The 21,164-nt window shown below is 41.4% G+C and overlaps 1 protein-coding gene across 4 annotated transcripts in view; it reads left to right on the forward strand.

Moving 5' to 3' along the window:
* Window positions 1-1,347: 1,347 nt before the first annotated feature.
* plekhh1 (pleckstrin homology domain containing, family H (with MyTH4 domain) member 1) overlaps window positions 1,348-21,164 on the forward strand; it is a 33,554-nt gene continuing 13,737 nt past the window's right edge. The window contains exons 1-14 of one of the 4 annotated variants that reach the window (XM_047157633.2): window positions 1,348-1,621; window positions 7,357-7,518; window positions 9,482-9,644; window positions 14,120-14,182; window positions 14,303-14,452; window positions 14,567-14,650; window positions 14,832-14,913; window positions 15,015-15,185; window positions 15,408-16,171; window positions 16,270-16,348; window positions 17,976-18,067; window positions 18,222-18,369; window positions 20,129-20,265; window positions 20,484-20,606. In XM_047157633.2, coding sequence (XP_047013589.2) covers window positions 9,492-9,644; window positions 14,120-14,182; window positions 14,303-14,452; window positions 14,567-14,650; window positions 14,832-14,913; window positions 15,015-15,185; window positions 15,408-16,171; window positions 16,270-16,348; window positions 17,976-18,067; window positions 18,222-18,369; window positions 20,129-20,265; window positions 20,484-20,606 — 2,046 coding nt within the window. In that variant the 5' untranslated portion in view covers window positions 1,348-1,621; window positions 7,357-7,518; window positions 9,482-9,491. The remainder of the gene's footprint in view (window positions 1,622-7,356; window positions 7,519-9,481; window positions 9,645-14,119; window positions 14,183-14,302; window positions 14,453-14,566; window positions 14,651-14,831; window positions 14,914-15,014; window positions 15,186-15,407; window positions 16,172-16,269; window positions 16,349-17,975; window positions 18,068-18,221; window positions 18,370-20,128; window positions 20,266-20,483; window positions 20,607-21,164) is intronic. The other 3 variants (XM_017476949.3, XM_017476951.3, XM_017476950.3) reach the window with 3 other exon arrangements.

The following is a 21,164-nucleotide window of genomic DNA, read 5'->3' on the forward strand; positions in this document are numbered from 1 at the left end:
ATCAGTTGTCTCAGGTACACATTGTGCAGGTTTGTAAGGAAATTAGCTGCTAGGTTTTTCTGAGCATCTTAGAGAATCTGCCACAGATTTTCTGGAAACTCTGACTGTCATACCTGTTTTTGGTTTTCCAGGTAAAACCAGACAGTCTTCATTGTTTCTTTTGTGTGAAAAGTGGAGTATTATGTAATATGTTTCTTTCTCTAATTCAACTGCAAATTCAATTGAGTTTTTTTTTTTATAGCAATTGTCATTGTCCCACAGCAGCTTTACAGAAATATATAAATTCATAATATAAATTTTAAATATATGAATTTATCCTTAATGATCAACACAGAGGCGACAGTGGTAAGAAAAAACTCCCTGAGAAGATTTGAGGAAGAAACCTTGAGAGAAACCAGACTCAAAAGGGAACCCATCCACATCTGGGTTAAAATGAAGCGTACGATTATAAATAATTCCCTTCTATAACTGTGTACCATATGGTAGAAAAGTGCAATTGTGTAACCAGGAAATTCATTACAGTTTTCACATGACGTCTGTTTTTTTGAAGTTACCCACTGTTCACTGACGGAGACTTGAGCGCAAAACTGTTTGTGGCAGTTGTAGTCCTAAGCCATCATAACACAACTATTCATATGAATTGTGGTCCAAAGACATCTTCATGGTTTTTAAATAGTATCATCCTCAGTAATCTCAATGATCTTTAGGCTGTCCATGTGGGGCCATCCTCAGCAGCAGCTGCAAGTGATTTCCAAATGATGAGCGAGTAATATTCAAGCAGACATAGGGCATCAGGATTGATCATGCAGGTCCGGAGAGCAGGATCACTGGTATCTCAGGAGTACTGCCATAACATTTTCCTGTAACATTTAACTTTTTGGTGGAAAAGTAATGTTTGTAATGTAATTTTTTTTATTATTATTATTATTTAATTGGCTCAATAATGCAGAAGTCATAAAATAAATATTTTTAGGGCAAAATTTGTATTTATACTTTGCACATTACAGTATGTCCTAGATCTTGATCATTTAAATAATGAGACAATGTGTAGATCATTTTCAGCAATTTGGGCTTTAAAACCATTAATTACTCTACATAGAATGGTAATAATAAAATGTTCAGGGATACTGTGAACATACTCAAACGGAGATTATACGTGCTCTGCCAGTGAATACAGTGTGAAGCCAATTCCTCTGAAAATACCAAACGAATTGACACAACTACACCACTATTACACTATGACAATTTATTCTACATATCCTCTTGCTGATGAACTCTGACGCAATTTCCTGTGAAGGTGGGGGGGGGGGGGGTGTCTTGGTAGCCCAGGGGGCGTGGTTACGGAGACATTTGATCCTGCGTTCGGCTCTTTAAAGGAAAATGAACTGAGCGAGTGAGAGGGCTCACGCTAAATCTGTTCTAGCTGCTGTGGAGGAGAGAAGAGAGAACCAGGTCCACGGAGAGAGAGGAAGACTCAAACTTATGGCGCGACGTTACAAATACGTAAAAAAATAAGTGGCTGCAGAGAACCTGCAGATGTGTGTGCGCGCGCGCATGTGCGCGTGTGTGTGATGCTCCGGCTGTAGCGTTTGAACGTGGAAGCTTGGCGGTCTAGAGGAAGGTAAGCAAAACCAGCTGTTTGGTTACACACATGCCTGTAAGTTAGGAAAAGGTCGCAGGAGTAGTGAGTGAAGTGTGTTTGCTCGATCAGTACGATATGTTTAGTTAATAAGTACTTTTGTTGCCATGTATTTGCGTTTGTTCGCCTATGTACCAGCTCTGTATTTTGGTCAGCTCTCAAGTAACGGCTTTAGGATGGACGTGCAGGAGGTTGGAGTGTTTGAAGTAGTTTAGACAGTCTGTGTGTGTGTGTGTGTGTGTGTGTGTGTGTGTTTGTGTGTTTGTATGTGACTGACACACCTGTACGCGTGACCATTTTTGGATACAGTTTCACAGCAGCGCTCGAGACCCCGGTGACGTTTTATTGCAGGTTTTTACAGCAAAACGTTCCGTTTTTGTCCAGATACACACAGTAGGTGTAAACTCAGCACTGAGGATGCTGCTCCTATTCTACACTGTTACCCAGTGATAGTCTCATCAGGATGAGATGTGGGGAGCCCCCCCCCACCCCCACCCCCAGATCATATGTCTAGTATTTAGGTAATTAAGAAGTTGTAATATATTTATACATGGCTTATGCTCCTATCCCATATACTGGAAGTGGTGGCTAAGATCAGATCAGATATCTGATCAGAAAGGTTTTGAGTTCAAATCCCAGCACATTGTTTGGTCTTCGAGCAAGGCCATTAAACGTCAACTGCTTAGTTGTTGCAGGTCTCGACCTTTTTCAACCAAGCAATGTCAGAGTATTTTCTGTTCGAGCATTAGTGTTAAGCTTGTGTTTGTGCTCTACACAAAACTTTATTCAAGTCAATTAGATGATATTATTCAATCCATATACAAGTGTACACTGAAATGTAATGTCAATCCTCTAGAATCATACTGCAACACAATAATACAGGAAACTGAGTAAGTCAGTCCCTCCAGGATTTCACGATTTTGCGATCACAGAATCAAGTAAACTGCAATATTCAGAGGAGCTTGTCATTTTTCTAAATTACCACAGCTTTTCAGCAAATTTGGGCCAAGATGTGTCATGTGACGTCATCACAAAGTGCAATCAGCCAAAGCCCTCTTCGATTCTAGTGATTATAACCCCAACCCCAGAGGTGCGAGGCAAATGTGTTGACCTCTAAGCCACGTGACCCCCTGGCTGAGTTTTGTAGCATAAAATACAAACAGTATAATTATTATAATAATTAGCAGGATGTTAATAATAATAAAATATCAGCTTGTAAACTGTCATGTTAATATAAATATCATATAAACACCACTTCCATCAGGAAGTGGTGTTGTAAAGTGTAAAGTGTAAGTGTGAATAGGGTGTGTACAGGGGTCAGTTTTTGATAGTTAAGTTCAGATTGATACTGATATGTTTGAGTCACTTACTTCTTACTCTTGATGCCTCAACTCAGTTGTAAGCCATCTGGAAAAAAGAGCCTTCCAAATGAATAAATGTAAATGTTTAAGCAGGGAAACACTAAACTGTGTTGGACTTTGGACCTTCAGAAGTGTATGGGTGGGGATCCTCCGCTTTCAACCTTACACACATAGACACCCTTTTCTCTGAAAATGTTTACACCTCAGCTCCATGGTACGTCTTAGACCTGATTTATACTTCTGTCAACGCATTTATGTAAACCTGTCTTGGTGTCATGAGCAGACTCGCACATAGATGTCTGCCTTCATACTTGAATGTAACATGCTCATGTACACTATGGATCAGAGTTAACAGAATAAGGGGGTTTTCTCCAGGGACTCCGGTTTTCTCCCCCAGTCCACAGTAATGTGTTTTAGGCTGTTTGGCATTTCCAAATTGTCTATAGTGTGAATGAGTTTGTGAGTGTGTGTGTGTGTGTGTGCGATTGTGCTCTGCGATGGGTTGGCACCCCGTCCACAGAGTCCCCTGCCTTGTTCCCCAAGTCCCCTGGGATAGGCTTCAGTCTCCCCACAACCCTGTGTAGGATAAGCGGCATGGAAAATGGATGGATTGATGGAACTGAGTAATTTATATCACCAACATTGCGTCTTTACCGAGAGTTCATTAGAAGAAAATAGTAGATAAAGTGCGTGATTCGGCAGGCTGCTTAAATTGGCCATTATAGTGACAGCTGCAGCCACTATAAACCCTCGTACATTATATTTGCATATGCTGCTATATCTTGACTGTAGTTTTCCATAAATAAATGTGTGACATAATAATACGATCATATCAGTATGTGTGACAAACATGAAATGTAGGAAAAACCTGATATGCATGATTGTGCTGTTAATTTATAGATGAGACCAAAGGTTTTTTTTAAGATATTACTTTTTTTTTTTTTTAAGAAGCATTTTTTCATCCATTTCTGTGGCAAATTTCTGTCAATAATTTAAAAAAAATTGGTTGGGGATACATCCTTAGCTTTTCCAGCATATATTTCCAGCAGTCTGAAAATACTGGATATTGTTTTCTTTAAAAGTAAAACTTGGGGCAGTATTATTACTTTGAATTGTAGTATTCAGGGCAGTGTTACTCTGAAACTCTTGGAAAAAGAAAAAAAAAACATGTTAGAAGAGTCACAACATCTCATCACAACGTTTACGGTCATGCAAACGGATGCACGTACGTGTGAGTCCATCAGTGTGCCTCTTCACACCACACTTACCCATAAACCCTTTCTTTGTGTTATGACACAAATACGCTTTAACACAGAAGTTTAAACCAGCCCTTGTCTATATTTACTACATGGCCTGATAATGAGGGTGGCCAGTTTACAGTAGTCTGTTATTAGTCTATGGATGGTGCTTCTTTCAGACCAAAGGGAGAAGCAGAATAAAGCAGACTAGCTGCAGCGGAGACAAGCTACATCTGCTGCTGTTCACTATACATATATTATGATATACTGTATATGGAGAATCTATTTATACCACCACTAACTGTGCTTTACCCTGCAACAGATGTTTATTCTTCAAAAATAAAAAAAAGCTACTGCCATGCAATATCCAATGACACTGTTCAGAGTCATTAAGGCTCTGTTCGTATAGCTGACCAAACAGTTGGAGACTATGGTAGTGTCTCTGCGCTTTTGTTTTCAGGAACTGATACACAGTTCCATGTGCTTTAGTGTTAGTGTACTTAGAGACAACTCTCCAGTGCTAATGTCCGCAGTGACCATAAACTCTTGCGCAGGCACCAAATGGAAACTTGTCTTCTGACTAGAAAGACATAAACAAGAACTCAGACTTAGTTTGTGCTGTGATTTCTTTCATGTTCTCTCTGAAATATACTGTACAGAGCTGGAGATTTGGAGACATCATAGATTACAAGTTGCCTGTTAAGCCTGCTGTTGTTTCTGTGGTAGAAAATGCACACATCCCTTGCTCACATGCTTACACATGCCACAGGCTGACCCAGATCCACACACTTATATCCTGCTGATTTGAGTCATTTGGACGAAAGGTCACATTCTTGTGGAATTGCTTGGATCTTGTCATGGATAATCAAAAAGAAAAAGCCTGTTGGGATTTCTAATGTCTGATAGGATGATATCACCTAACCACCTAACCACTTACATCACCACAGCTGCATGCTCAGCCGTGACTATAGGGTGTTTTTGTGTGTCTCTGTGGTTGCATGCAAAGATGTGTGTGTGTGTGTTTCTGTATGGGTGAGAACATGGAATAATAGGAGAGGTTGTTCTTTTTTGACCCCCACACACCCTCTCTCGATTTGCATTGTCATATTCTCTGTGTTTTATTTAGCAGTGCCCTGTAAAGATGTACCAGAACACCCATGATAATGTTTATCACTGATGTTAGCAGAGTTAGCTAGCTGGCATGCTAGTTAAGCACAGATGTTCTGGGGCTAATGGATTTTGGGTTCATTTTATCCATAGATAAAATTGTGCAGTCCCTCCAGGATTTTGAGATTGCAGAAATTACCAAGGAAATTTCGCAATATTCAGAGGAGCAATTTCTCAAAATTACCAAAGTCTGGGCCAAGACACATCGTTTTGACATCATCACAACCCACATTCAGCCAAAACCCTCATCGATTCACGTGTGTTGGACATGACTACAGCTAAAAGGTCTCATTTACCAACAAACTTCACAGAAATTTCACAAATTCAAGTAGTTTTCCTCAAAAAAAAGCACACAAACTCCTCAAATTGCACAACAAAAATTTTGAAAAAGGCAGCAGCAAAATCAAGAATTTTTGGTCACAACAGTCACAAAAAACCGCAAATTCCTATATGGACTAGTTGTAGAGGCCTGTTTAGTGACATCACTGAGCTGAAACGTCATGCTTATAAAGAATAATTTCTTTACCTCAGTGCTGTAAAATAAATATTATCGTAATACTATATACGATACTGGTACTAACACAAACTTTTGAGTTCACGGACTACTTTAAACTGAACTTTCAAATTGAAGATGAGAATATTGCAGATTATTTCATGAATCATGTTTTCTGCATCATTTAGTTAAAGACTACGTGCCTTTGATTAAAGGATTAAATGATTATAATGCTTGAAGTCATATATAATTATAAGTGATTGTAGGACCTAATCCTTGTATATTTATGGACCTGCATCGTTACGTTTGAGGACGAACTGTCAGAGACGAGCATACTTTTTATAGTGCCTGTTTACAGTGGAGAGGTGAATGTCCAGATCACTCTTTTCCTTTTGTTGTTTATAGAAGACGTTCCATGCGTTGAGTTGAGAAAGACTGAGTGCTAGAGAGAGAGAGAGAGAGAGAGAGAGAGAGAGAGAGGATGAGTCACAGTCTTTGCCAGCTGTGCTCGTGGCTGTGTTGGAGGCCTTGTGGCCCCCATTGTGCAACTCTCAAAGCAGCTCTGGCTGTTTTGATGGAAACTCTGTTTTGCAGCTTAGAGTCTGCCCCAGTAGTGTCTTTCTGCCTATGGTTGCAAAACAAGCCATGCTGGAAAAGAAAATGGAAATACCAACCTGAGGATAGAATGAGGAAATGATCTTTTTCATTGAAATCAATTGGATCAAGGATGATAGCTTTACACTGATTTGGAGAATTTACCTTTCAAAAATCACACGTTCATTCATAGAAAAGCTGTGAGTGACTGCAGTCCAATTTTGAAGATTTGAGTCTAGCATTTTAGGCGAACTTATTCCCCCGCCCATGTTAAACAAGAACTCAGGGTGCAAAAGCACTTGTCTTCGATGCATTGGTGAAACTCTTGTTAAAGCAAATGGATTATTTGCACCCTGCCATCATATTTGGCAACTAACACAAGATTTGGCTTCATCTCACCCCTTTCCCTAATAACATACGGCTGCAGATTCACAAACCTCAGGTCTCGGCATACGGGAGCCTGTATGAACTGAATGGAGATTTTTGGTCATTGAATGGATCCTCCCGACGGAGGCCTTCTGTAATTTGCCAACAGGGCTATAGTTAGAAGGCTGCTAATTGCAGAGCGCCACATGGCACTGTTGTGGTGGTGTGCACTCGGAGCACTCTGGTGTCGTGCTCTGTCTGGGCCTGCCGCTCCATATCCAGCTTCTCTACAACAGCTTTCCTTTATTGTCTGGTAGGAGGGACTGTAATGAAACCATAAATGTTACTGCTTTGGAACTGGGGAAAAGCATTTATATGGAGACATGAATTCCACTGAGGACATTTTTAGTTGTTATTGTTGTTGTTGTTGTTTTATTTGTTTGGTCTTCATAGTTTCCCCTGTCAATAATGAGAATTGCTATCTTTAATCATTTTCAGGCAAAGCACAGTATTGTTGCTGCTGGACAGTTTCTGTAATGAGTTGAGACTTTCCTGCTGTTTTGATTGACTGCTCCCCCCCCAGGATCCCAGAAGCCTTAGACGGACTGTTTGTTACAATGCCTGACTTTTAAAATTTGGCTTACAGGCAGTGCCATACAGGTAAGACAAATTTTCCAGCTCAATTTTCCCACCACTGAAAGTCGCCTTCATTTAGAGACAGAGGGAGAGGGAGCAAGAGAGAGAGAGAGAGAGAGCGAGAGAGACCCCCCCTCCTACATGTCTGTAATGGGACTGTCATGCAGAAAGACGCCATTGTGTAGGCCTAGATCCTGTTTCTGCTGGGGCCTGTAATTAAGAAGGGATTGCATAGGCAGGGACATTTGGTGCCTGCTCCAGGGGAAGGGATTGGCCTGCTTGGTAAACTGTCTACAAAAGTGCCTAACTGCTCAACACCCACACACAACCACAGAGTCGACACAGGGTCCAGCTGAGACTCAGCTGAAGGTTGTACACGCAGAGAGAAAAAGCGAGACAAGTCTCAGAAAAAGGAAGCCTTCATTTAAATGTGTCATTTGAGCGCTGAGTTTGCTGTTTCTCTGTTACCAAGGTAACTTGAGAAGAGTTCTCTTTTTGATGGAGGGAAACAATAAAAGAAAGTGAGAAAGCTTGGAGCCTTGAGGGATTACTGCCAGAGCTGTGATGTCAGTGGTACACTCACCTTCTAAGAAATGTCAGTCTGAGAAAGATCAGAGCCAAGCAGAGCACTGGCTTAGGTAATATGGCAAAAGATATAATCATAGTACTTTAAAAAACATTTTATGACAAATGGTATAAATCACGAGTTTTGTTTTTCTAAGATTTGATAACATGTTGCAATGGGTTCCACCAGTAAAACAGTTTCGGCACATTTTTAAACCCCCCGTGAGAAACCGGTGAGTTAAATTATGTTCACAAATCTAGCCAGAAAAAACAGGAAAAACTAAAAGCTGCTGAACCAAAGTTGGCGGCGGTAGATTTTAATTGTACTGTATGATACCATGGTTGCAGGCTCTCTATGGCTGTATTAAATGTGTCAGTGTTTAACTATTGTCAGTGCTTATGATATGGTCAAAAATGTCACCATGCAATTAATCACAAAAAATTGTCATCATGTAACCAACTCTTACATCCATAGATATCTTGTGTATTGTTATATTACTTTAATAGGAACATCAGTACACTTGCTCATTCGTGCAATTATCCAATCAGAATATCATGTGGCATCAGCAAAATTAATAAAATAGTTCAATACAGGTTAGGAGCTTCAGTTATTGCTCACGTCAAACATCAAGATGTTTTTCCAGTCTTCAGTTTCGTTGAGCCTGTGCCCACTGTAGCCTCAGATTCCTGTTCTTGGCAGACAGGAGTGGAACTCAATGTGGTCTTTTTGCTGTTATAGCTCATCCACCTCAAAGTTTGATGTGATGTGAGTTCTGAGATGCTTTCCAGCTCACCATGGTTGTAAAGAGTGGTTGTTTGTATTACCATTGCTTTCCTCTCAGCTTGAATCAGTCTGTCCATTCTCCTCTGATCTCTCTTGCACATAACTGCCACTTACTGGATGTTTTTTGCTTTCCGCACCATTCTGTGTAAACTCTGGAGACTGCTGTGCATGAAAATCATAGGAGATCAGCAGTTTCTGAAAAATTCAAACGTGCTATTTGGCACCAACAATTATGGGATGTTAAAAGCCACCGAGATCACTGTTTTTCCCCATTCTGACGTCTGATGTGAACATTGAATGAATCTCGTGACCTAGAAACAGATACATGATACCCAGGCCTAATTTATTGGATAATTGCTTGAATGAGCAGGTGTACATGTGTTTCTATTAATGTTAGTGTATAATAGTGTTGTGTAGTCTGTAGTTTCTCTGCTTTTTGACTGAGTGGCTTCTGAGAGGCGTAGTAATGAAATATTAAAACCAGAGTAAAACTAGAGCAAGGCAGTTGCACTGGAAAGTTGTGGCCCGAGTTTCACTTCACACTTTTTTTTTTCTGAAGTACATGTTGAAGTTTAGTGCCATGTCCTCCCAGCCCACCATTTGTCAAATCTTTTCCCCTCACCGTTCTCTCTCTGGCAGGGCAGCCTTGATGGCAGAGGTGATGGACGGAAATGCAGCAGCTGCAGCAGTGGTTGTTCCTAGTGCCAGCATTGACTGGCAGAAAAGGTGCATCGCCCTTGAAATGCAGCTACTCCGCTTCCGACTGCAGGCGGGAAAAATTCGTCAGCTGCTGGCTGAAAAGGTAGGGAGTGACAGCACTTAAGTCACACTTAAGTTGATCAATTCATCTTTGGCTCAACTCTCAAAGCATAGCACTGCTATGATTTCCAACATGGAGGTCCTTACCTTAATACATGCTACATAGGATTATTTCAATATATAATGATATTTCAATCCAGATTCAAGTACATGACATTCACATAAGGGTCTTTACTATGTTACATGTTGTCTAGCTTGTCTTTACCTTATACATGAGGCTTGATTTAATGCTTAACCTTTACCCATACATTCTGCTGCTTTTGCCATGCTCTTCCTTCTCTGGCAGTGGGTAAACTAATGCTTTCTCCTCTTTTTCCCTCTCTCCCCTACACTCATTCATGCTCCACTGAGCTTGCTGTTGCAAGAAGCAGTTAATTGTCAGACTTGGCAGAGAGCCTTGTAAAGAGAGTGAGGAGACACAACTGACTAATGTGAACGTGTGCTTCATTTGATTTTCAGGAGTGTGTGTGAGCAAGTGTGCTTGTAAGTTTTTATTGGAAAGTGGAGCACAGTGCTGTAAATTTCCATCCCTCACCATTTCATCATGATTACAGCTGAACAGAATGAATTCTTCTTTTTTAGCGAGATCTGTGACTCAATAGTAAAACTGGACACACATTTGATCAAACACAAGTATCAGCTTGACTTTCTATTATCTGCCTAAATGGTAGAACAGAAGAAGTGCTGTATGCCTGCTTTTAAGTGAAGGAGCCATTCTCTGAACAGTGTTGGACACATCTGGTCTTGAGAATGGTATAGATAAGCAAGACTAGTCTGTAAACCATGCACATGTGTGTAATAGTAGTCGTGCCCGCACAAAGGAACAATGCAGAGAAGACATCAGACCTATGGTTTTTGCTTTTGTTTGTCTCATGGAGGAAGTGCGCCAAACTCTCTCATTACGGGCCATATTCAGAGTTGAGTGCACATAGTGAGGGGTGAATAAAGAAATTGCGCACATCGGTAGTCAGACCTTAAACGTACATACTACATGCTTACACACTATCACACAGTTAAGTTGCTTCAATGCTTATCTTGCGATTTATATATTGGGCTGTAAAGACACTCATAAAACAACGGAATGACATACAAGGCCAATATTATTTACATAAATATGACACTAATTAATTCATCATATTGTCCCTGTAAAATTCACAAAAGTTATTTTTTTTCTGAATGGAGATTGGCGGAAACATCATCTAATCTGAGACATTACATATGTAAAGGACCACATTTTATATTAATAAAATTATTAATGATTTTTTAAATTGAACTGTAAGTATAGAAGTGCTTGGTTAGATTATCCTTCAAACTATGAGTATGTTGTGGGGCACTTAGTGATTAGAATGTTTGCTTCACACCCCTAGGGTTGGTTCAGTTCCCACCTCCACCCTGTGTGTGAAGCTTGGTTGTTCTCCCCATGCTTGGGGGCCTCCTCCGGTACTCTGGTTTCCTCCCCCAGTCCAAAGACGTGCATTGAAGGATGATTGGCATCTCTAAATTGTTCGTAGTGTGTGTGCGATTGTGCCCTGGGGTGTCCCCCACCTTGTGCCCTGAGTTCCCCGGGATAGGCTCCAAACTTCCCATTACCCTGTGTAGCATAAGCAGTACAGAAAATGGCTGGATGGACTATGGGCATGTGTTAACCAAAACATTGGAATTATTTTATTAATCCAACAAATCAAAATAATTAATTAAAAAGCATGATAAAATAACCTAAGTCCCATGCACATATTATTATTTCATCTGTTTAGTATGTTATTGCCACATTAAATTGTCAACTGTCAATGCACTATATATTTAACAAAAAACCAAAAAAAAACAAACCATTAGATACTACTTTTTAACCTGAGCTTCAAGATTTCTGACACTGTCATATTAAGATATGTTGCATCAAGTGCTATCTTATAAGCTGCCAAATAACAAAGATATCCCCCCTGGAAATATTGACATAAGTGTTAAGGTTGAATGAATACAGCCCTATACTTAAGTATTTAACTGTGTGTGTTCTTTCTTTCTGTTGGACTATCTTTGCTTCTCTTTTATCTCTTTATACAGGATGTTTTCTGTTCACAGTTCACAGACTGTTGTCTTACATCAGGTTTTGTCTCCCCTCATGACATCTACCAGCCCCCCCCCCGTCTCTCTCTCTCTCTCTCTCTCCACTTAAGGTTAGGTTAAATATCTGTCTTTTCTCTATGTCTGGTTGTTTTGTAAAAGGAGAGAAGGAGAGGAGAGAAGGAGTAGAGAGAAGGGTGTTGACGGCGTGCAGTTCACGGTATTGCTAGAAGATTACTTCTGACACTATTCCACTGGCTCTCAGTAGCCGTGATAGGAGTGTTTCACACATTGACCCACTTTGGTGCTTGAGAAGAGGACAATGTAGCATGTGATGAGGGTGTGATTGGAGTTTTGTAGAGTGAGACAGTTTTTGTGTTATCTGCTCATGTTGCAGCACATGATTTTGTGCTCAAAAGAAAAAAAAATCTCACTATTAAAGAGAGAAATCGGGGAAATCCATCGCTGTACTGTATATAAAATGGCGAAATAAGTATTGACAGCGAGTATATGTGTATATTATGTTCTCTTTGTCGAGATCAAATATCTTCACAAGGAGCACATTATAAATGTTACCTTGTGGGGATGTTGGGCTGGTGAAGGAAAAAAACAGCTTGTATTTGACAGACAATATATTTCCTTTGGCTAAAAGGAGGCATGCCCTTATTTAGCCACACTAGTACACAAGTCAGTGTAAATGCACACAAAGACAGTATTACAGCAGTGTTTTTGCATGCGTGAATAATGTGAGAGCAGGGAGGGCTGACTGTGGGGTAATCTCTATGGAGTTCTGCTTCACAACCAGGTATCAGCCAGGAGGATTAGCCTGAAATAGCAATATTCTGTCTCTTCCTCTGTTCTCTCTCTCACTTACACAGTCTGTATATCTCTACTGTCTTGTAGCCTTCAGCTGTTTTTTTTTTTCTCTCTTAATAATTGAGCTAGAGTTCATTGAAACCATGTCAGTATGTGAGGTGGTTAATGATTGTGGTGCTCGGCTGCTGTTTCACTTTGGCAAGGGCTGTGCTTGAATAGAGGACAGTAGTGGACAGTGAAATTCAGTAGTACTCTTGGCACCACACCACATTCTCATGTCCTTCATTTATTCCCCTAAGCAGTGCAGTGATTAATCTGTGTTTAATGCCATGGTTGGAGTTTGCTGTCTTTGCACTAAGGTTCAAATCAGACCAAAAGGAGACACCTGACCTCCTGTTCCAAAGAGAAGCTGCGTTTGCAATGAGACAGCTGGTAAATGTCTGACATGCTTATGCTTGTCCCTGTACCCTCTCACCTCTGTGACTTGCAGTGTGGGCCCTCCACTTTTTCTATTTTCATCCATTTTAAGTTGGCTGGATCATAAAGACCGGAATGAATGAAAACAAGTTTATCTTTAGTCTTCGTTGTGGCTTGCATTCAAAACATTGTCGGGTATGTTGTAGCCTGTCATTCAGACATTCAGACATATCATGCAAGATTCACTTAATGGGATCCATGTGCATAGGTTTGTTAGTACCAGTAGCGTGTAGTGGGCTGTGTGAGGTGTATAGCAAGAAAAAAGTAATGCAGTAGAGGTTTTTTTTTCCCCTCTCTGAGCCTCTAACATAAGCTCTACCTAAAGACACATTGGGTTCCATGCATTTACTTTAGCATTCCTTGGACTGCACATTCCTCTTTAGATGTATGAACTAGCTGATCTCAGCACATTGCATTCTTTAGAGTTTCTTTTCTCTCTTTTGTAGTCACTTTCTCCTCTCTCTTTATGCTTCAGATGATTTTTTTTCTTCCTTCCCTAAAAAGCTTTCAGAGACTTGTCATCTAAGAGTACATATTGGTGTTATTAGGACAGCTCTTCATTCCCATTTAAAACTTGCCCTGCTTATCTGGGCTCCTTCCTTAAGTCTAAAACTAGCAAATGCCAATTCCTCTGTGGGGAGACTTGTGTCTTAAACCATCACAAGTTGAACATCTGTGCTCTATATGTGTTCAAGTATGTGCACAACTGTTATGAGTACTGGATGGGAGGTAGGTTTACAAAGACGAGGTGCAGTCAGACATGCCCTAACCACCTCTCTCCTGTCAGCTGGTCATGGTGGTCTGGCAGAGAACTGGAGCAGACTGTGGTAGGCAAATACCCAGCCTTGCACTGATAAACCACAGGCTAAATGTAGCATTTGGTGTCAGGCGCTGGTAAATTCCTCTCACTATTAAGCATTTTGCATGATTTAGCAGTCAGACAGGTAAATCCCATTGGGTTAAATCCTACTACTGTAAAGGTGGTGGTGTATGAAGATCCAGATTTCAGCTGTCAACTGTAAAAGATATGCATGCTGAGTGAACCATTTAGAAGTTTCCATTCACAATTATTAATATGTCCACTATTCTCTGCATGTCTTGCTGTAGATGCAAGAACTAGAGCAGAGAGTGACAGAGGCTGACCAGCGGGCTGAGAATGCAGAGAAACAAGTATGACCTCTTGTTAATTCGCACTAGTGCTGATTACTGCCTCTTAATGCTTTTTTAAGTGAGTGATTCAGGAGCACTGATTAAAGATATTGGTATTTATTCTGGCATTCTGATTTCTAGGTACAGATAATGGAAGAGAAGCTTAAATCAGTGAATATGCATCCCAGTGAATCAGAAAGCTCATTGTACCGACGATATCAAGAGCTGACCGGTCAGATGCAGGAGAAAGATATGGTAGTAAAGAAACTTGAAGCACAGCTGGAAAAACAGGTATGTATCGATACTGATCTGAGGGAGACACATAGCCATGTATGTCCATAAAACTCACAGACTGGGATGATCTGACCTTTTCACATGCCCATAACTGTTTTTCTTTATCTCCAGAATTTTGTTCGAGCCCAAGAAGCCAAGATTATAGAGGAGAAGGCAGCCAAAATCAAAGACTGGGTTACGTTTAAGTTACGGGAGGTGAGCTATGATCTTGGGAAAAAGACATTCAACCTAGCACACACTTTAAGGTTTATTCAGTTTGTCCCTTTTGCTATGTAGTGTTTCAATGTATGGAACCTCTTTGGGGAGGTATTTATCAACCACAGTTACTATGCTATCATTTCTATTAAATATCCCCATTAATATCTTTCCCTTTCAGATGGAGATGGAGAACCAGCAATTGAAGATGACTAACCTGAAGCAGGCAGAGCAGATCCTCCTGCTGCAGGACAAACTTCAAAGTAAACCTACTTATTATTTTTATTCATTCTCCTCCCATTTATCTCACTTTTTCAATCATTTAGTTTCATTGAAGTCTGAATTACCAATTTGTTTACCACAGCTGTACTGGAGAGGCCCACATCTCCATGTTCTCCAAAGCCTCTAGTGGTGGATGTCCAGCTGGTGTCCTCCAGTCCCCTTCACACTCCCAGCTACTTTGGAGTATCCCCTACACAGGATGAGCGCTTGAGGCTGATAGGCTCATGCAAGCCTGGTTCCAACACTGTCAGAGGCATGTCTTTACATCCCCATCACAATTTACTGCATAACACACACATAGTTGTATGATGTTGGTTTATCTTTCTTTTTCACCTGTGATGATTGATTTGTTGAGAAACTGGTTGATCTCTTGGGAATAAATAAAGTTTATTTAGTATATCAAATTATCTGCCTTTGTCATATTGGTCAACCTGGACTAGAGAACTCGAGTGAATTCTTTTTGTGTCTGTTAAAGATGGTAAGAGGAAGGCACCGGAGGCTTCAGACTCCCAGAATGCATCTGAACACTTGACGCGACACAAATTCAGCACAGATAAAGGAGTCACGGCAACTGGAACGAAGGTAAAGGACAGGAGGGAAGGGATGGAACCTTCTTCTGTTATCGCACGGGAGCGAGGGGGAGGAGGAGCTTCAGACAGAGACCACTCTTCTGACGAGCTCAACAGCAAGTTCCGCTTACAGTGCCTTCGCTCCTCTTCATCCTCATCTTCCTCTTCCTCCTCAGCCTATGACACTTCTGGCCCTCGTAGCTTTGACACACCCACACCCACTCCGAAGAGTCCTCCTCCAGTGGGGGTTTCTCTAGCTCAAATAAATCCTGCTCCCCTAGTACTGCCTTCTGGCACCAGTATGACCCTACCCAAGGTCCGAACCCCTCTGACACCTCGTGACAGCATCCAGCTCCTCAAGAAACACCACAGTCAACCCCAGCCAGGCCTGGAACGCCTCCATCACGTTAATGTCACTATAGACATCGGATCCGCCACATCCCCGTACCGTCATAGTCTGGCTCTGGGTTCTGCCTCGACACTTGGGGTGGAGGAGACAGACATTGATGAGGGACCTCTAGAAAGCATGGACGGGGTGGTAGAAGGATCAGCAGAAGAAGTAGCACCCTATGATGGTGTCTCGTTTGTGGGGTTGGCAGAGGAGCTGGAGATGCTGGATCCGGAAGCTCTGAAACCTCCTACTCCACCTTTGCACCGCTTTCCTTCCTGGGTATGATGGAATGTTTGTCTAGAACAGACTTATTCAAGACTTACATTAAGTACTGGATTGTTACTGACTGCCCTTTTATGCATGCATGTGTTCTGTAGGAGAGTCGTATCTATGCAGTTGCAAAGTCTGGTATGAGAGTCTCAGAAGCCAGTCCTGGAGCCAGAAATATGGGGAGAGGTAGGTGAACCAATCAACAGTAATTTCTGTCCACAAATATTACAAACAACCATCACTCAGTCACCAACTAGTTACCAACAAGTTCACTCCATCACCAGTCAATTACTGCAGCTCACTCACAAGATGCACCATCAACAGATGATATGGTTTAAGAATGTTTGTGTGGTTTTGCTCCTCTTGAGCTGTCAGTATGAGACCAGGTATTGTTTGATGTCACTTCCTCTCACCTGGGGGAACGCACACACACACACACACACACACACACACACACACACACACACACACACACACACACACACACACACACACACACAAACACCTGGACAGCTGAGACAAACATTCACTGAAGCTTTTAAAGGCTTTTCAAGGTGTGTCAGAACAGAGGCTGAGAATGGAATGGCTTCTTTCTCATTAACCCTGATGAAAGGACAAAGGCAGTGTGTAATTTTCACTGTGCCTCCCCTTTTCGTTTTTCCATGACTTAGAGCTTACAGATTCCCAGAGCAGCTCTAGGAGACATACTGTTCCTGGGCATCCTGTGTACTCACGAGTTGGTAAAAATTAGCCCAATACACTTAATGTAGAGCACTGAATGTTAGACGTGACTGTTTAAGTTTATAAATAATGTCAACTAGATAGCAGGTCTCCTGGATCAGGGGAGAATGACTGTGGAATACCATTTTCATTTTGAATTAGTTTTTTGAGTCAAATGGTTTTACATTGTTGGGTCATATAATCATAAAATTTGAGTGCTGAAATTGCACACAGTGGTATTCAGACCTCAGATGTAACTTGCAGTCTTAATCACTATTCATAGAGTTTCTGTACATACAGGGTGGAATTTGCATGAAAAGAAATGTGTCTCGGTAACCTGACTCTGAATATGAATAATAAGGAACACACTCATCTTTGGTAGTCACTTACCATAACGATAACCAGTTAGGGTAAATGTGAGCCTATACTAGGAACAATGGGCATGAGGCAGGAACATACCCTGGATGGAACCATCACAGGGCACCATGCATATACACATTCATATGTATAGGGGTAATTTACATAGGCCATCCAACTACATGCCTGTTTTTGGGAGGAAACTGGAGTACCCAGAGAAAACCTATGCAGACATGTGGAGAACATGTAAAACTCCACACAGCAACCCAAACTCAGGATAAAATTTGGGACCCTGGAGCTACCCACTTCACTAGTAAGAGGAACTTTCCCCACACAAATATTGAAGTATCTTTTGAGCTTAAGGCACCGACTGAATATGTCCCTAAATCCTATATTTGAGTTTTTGCTGCCTTGTAAATTGGGTGTATTGCAAAGAATTTGAAATACAGCATAGCAGAATGCACAGAAGCATTTGACATTAGCATTAGTTTTGAATTGGTAGGCTTTAGTTTAATACTGGATGTAAATGTCCATACAAATACTCCCATTGTCTATGATCATTGTACTAGACATGAATACTTTCTGGCAAACCATGATTAGTTATAGTTGTCGACCATGTATTCTTTGCTGTCTGAGTGGAGCTGACCTTGTAAGACTTAAGTGTAAACACGGAAATGTTCTGATATTCAGTGGGGTTTTCAGCACCATGTTTCTACATGTGATTATTATTCTGCAGTGTCCACCTTCCCCCAGTACCCTGCAGCTGGTCCTTTCACACATCTCATCTACAAGAATATCAGCATACCGGTTTACTCCACACTGAAAGGGGTGAGAAGAAAGCAGGGCATTATTATTGTTTTTATTTTCCTTACTGATGCTACTGTTAATCTATTTTTTCAGTGAAAATTCTGGAGATGTTCACTAGTTATATTTAAGCTTAAGATTTTCACTGCTTTGCTGACTGCCATGTCTGTATTTTCAGAAAGCCACACAGATCAGCAGTGCTCCTCTCCCTGATGAAGACTCTGGCTCAGAGGATGACAGCAGCTCGCTGGCCAGCCTGCGCACCTCAACAGTGGGGACAGAGAAGAAGGGCAGTACCCCAGGCAGCCCTCGTGCTGTGAAGAGAGGTGAAGAAACATGACTACCAATCTATTTTTTCTAAATGTGTTTCTACCCATTTCTCATTTAATACACCTTAAAAGCCATAGAAGAGGGAGATATCTCCTCAGTGGTGGAATTATTTAGTGTCCTGGCTCCTGAGGGAATGGCTTTACCCCTCCAGCCTGAATGTCTAGGATAACACTTCTTCACCTTTTTTGTTTACATGTTTATATTCTTCTTTGTTTGTGTTAATTTTTTTTATACATGTAACTGGTCTTAACTTCTTCTTAAGTGACCTTTAACTCTAGCACTTACAGTGATCAGCCATAACATTAAAACCAGCTGCCTAATATTATGTAGGTCCCCCTTGTGCCACTAAAACAGCTCTGACCCGTCAAGGACTCCACAAGACCTCTGAAGGTGTGCTGTGGTATCTGGCACCAAGACGTTAGCAGCAGATCCTTTAAGTCCAATAAGTTGTGAGGTGGGTCCTCCATGGATCAGATTTGTTTGTCCAGTACATCCCACATTGGAGGCCAAGTCAACACAGTGAACTCTTTGTCATGTTTCTCAAACCTTTCATGAACAATTTTTGCAGTGTGGCAAGGTTCATTATCTTGCTAAAAGAGACCAGTGCTGTTCGGGAACACTGTTGCCATGAAGGTGTGTAATTGGTCTGCAGTGATTTTTAGGTAGGTTGTACGTGCCAAAGTAATATCCATATGAATGCCAGGACCCAAGGTCTCCCAGCAGAATACTGCCCAGAGCATCACACTTCCTCCACCGGCTTGCCTTCTTAGTGCATTCACATCTCTTGCCCTGGTAAGTGACACACACTTGTGTCAAATGTGATTCATCAGACTAGGCCACCTTCTTCCATGGCTCCATGGTCCAGTTCTCATGCTCACTTGCCCATTCTAAGAGCTATCGGCAGTGGACAGGGGTCAGCATGGGCAGTCTGACTGGTCTGTGGCCCCATACGTAGCAAGCTGTGATGCACTGTGTGTTCTGAGACCTTTCTGTCATAGCCAGCATTAACTTTTTCAGCAGTTTGTGCTGCAGTAGCACTTCTGTGGTATTGGACCAGACGGGCTAACCTTCGCTCTTCATGTACATTAGTGAGCCTTGGGCACCCATGACCTTGTCGCTGGTTCACAGGTTGTTCTTCCTTGGACCACTTTTGGTAGTTACTAACCACTGCATACTAGGAACACCCCACAAGACTTGCCACTTTAGAAATGCTCTGACCCAGTTCCCTAGCCATCACAATTTGGCCACTGTCAAAGATTCTCAGATCCTTACGCTTGCCCATTTTTCCTGCTAACAACACATCAGGTTTGAGAACTGACTGTTCACTTGCTGTCTAATATATCCCATCCCTTGACAGGTGCAGTTATAGTGAGATCATCAATGTTATTCACTTCACCTGTCATTGGTTTATTGTTGCACCTTCAGCTGGTTTGAGCAACTGCCAAATGACTAAATGTAAAGTGGAAGAGAAATGAAATTGAAATATAATCTGGTTACTGGATGTTCATAAATATTGGATAGATATGGCCAGTAATAGGCCAGCATGGCTGCAACCAAACATAAGAGAACTAGTCACCACTTGTTTAATCAGTTGGTTTAACTACTTGTTCAATCAATCTTTAAGTGACTAATGTATATTAGATTTGATCATACTAGGTTGAAACCTTGTAGTCATAGGTGACACCCTTTGAGGATAAGATTAGACATTCCTGTGGTAAATTGTCTCAGGTTCAAAACCTGTCTTTTCCTTTCTAGGGGTGTCCATGTCCTCTATCAGCTCGGAGAGTGATTATGCCATCCCTCCAGATGCCTACTCACTGGACAGTGACTACTCCGAACCAGAGCAAAAAGTACAGCGTACTTCATCCTACTCCTGTGAGAGTGTTGGACCTGTATGTATCTCATCAATACTACCCTCAGTCTCACCCTACCAGATTACTTTCGACTTCTTGTTCTGGGCTTTATGGCCTTGATTTGCTAGCTTTTTTTTCATATAGATTCCTTACCATATTTCTCGATCCAGAGATGTAGTCACATTCGTTTCTGTCAGTGTAAAGCGCTCACATATTAGCCAGTGTTATCTGAGACATTGATATATGTGTTTCTGTAGGAGACTCTGGAGAAATCTGGCTACCTGCTGAAGATGGGAAGCCAGGTGAAGGCATGGAAAAGGCGCTGGTTCATCCTGAGGAATGGAGAGATCCTGTATTATAAATCACCAGTGAGTACATGGGTGAGACTAATTAGCACTGTGCCAGCTTCTGAGAAATTGGTAGCTTGTATATATGTGGGAGAGAGGATGATGACATGCTTGGAGAGACTGAAATAGCAAAGGCTGATTATTGATCCCTTTTAGAGTGGCTTCTAAAGCTTGAGGAAGGTTGATACGCACTGTGGAGGGGAGGGGAATAAGACAGTTCATAAAAATCACTCTTTGAAAACAGAAACATCTAAAAGTGCTGCCCATCTCTGCAGCAATCATCCAGCAGTGATGTATCAAAAGGAATTGGCAGGAGCTACAATACTGCTCCTGTAATGAGTTGAGATGTCTGAGACATAGTGTTGAACAGTAGCAACAAAACAAATTGTGAATGGATGTAGTACAGTGCCCTTCAGATTTACCGACACCCCTCACGTAAATGAGCTAAAATTAATACATGAAGAGAATAACACATGCAATAAATGGTATTTTGAGCTCAGTTTTATAATGTTTTTCACGTTCGCCTCACACCTCCAGGGTCGGGGGTTCGATGCCCACCGTGGCCCTGTGTGTGCGGACTTTGCATGTTCT

Source organism: Ictalurus punctatus, chromosome 9 (genome assembly GCF_001660625.3).
Source record: "Ictalurus punctatus breed USDA103 chromosome 9, Coco_2.0, whole genome shotgun sequence".
Taxonomy (NCBI): domain Eukaryota; kingdom Metazoa; phylum Chordata; class Actinopteri; order Siluriformes; family Ictaluridae; genus Ictalurus; species Ictalurus punctatus.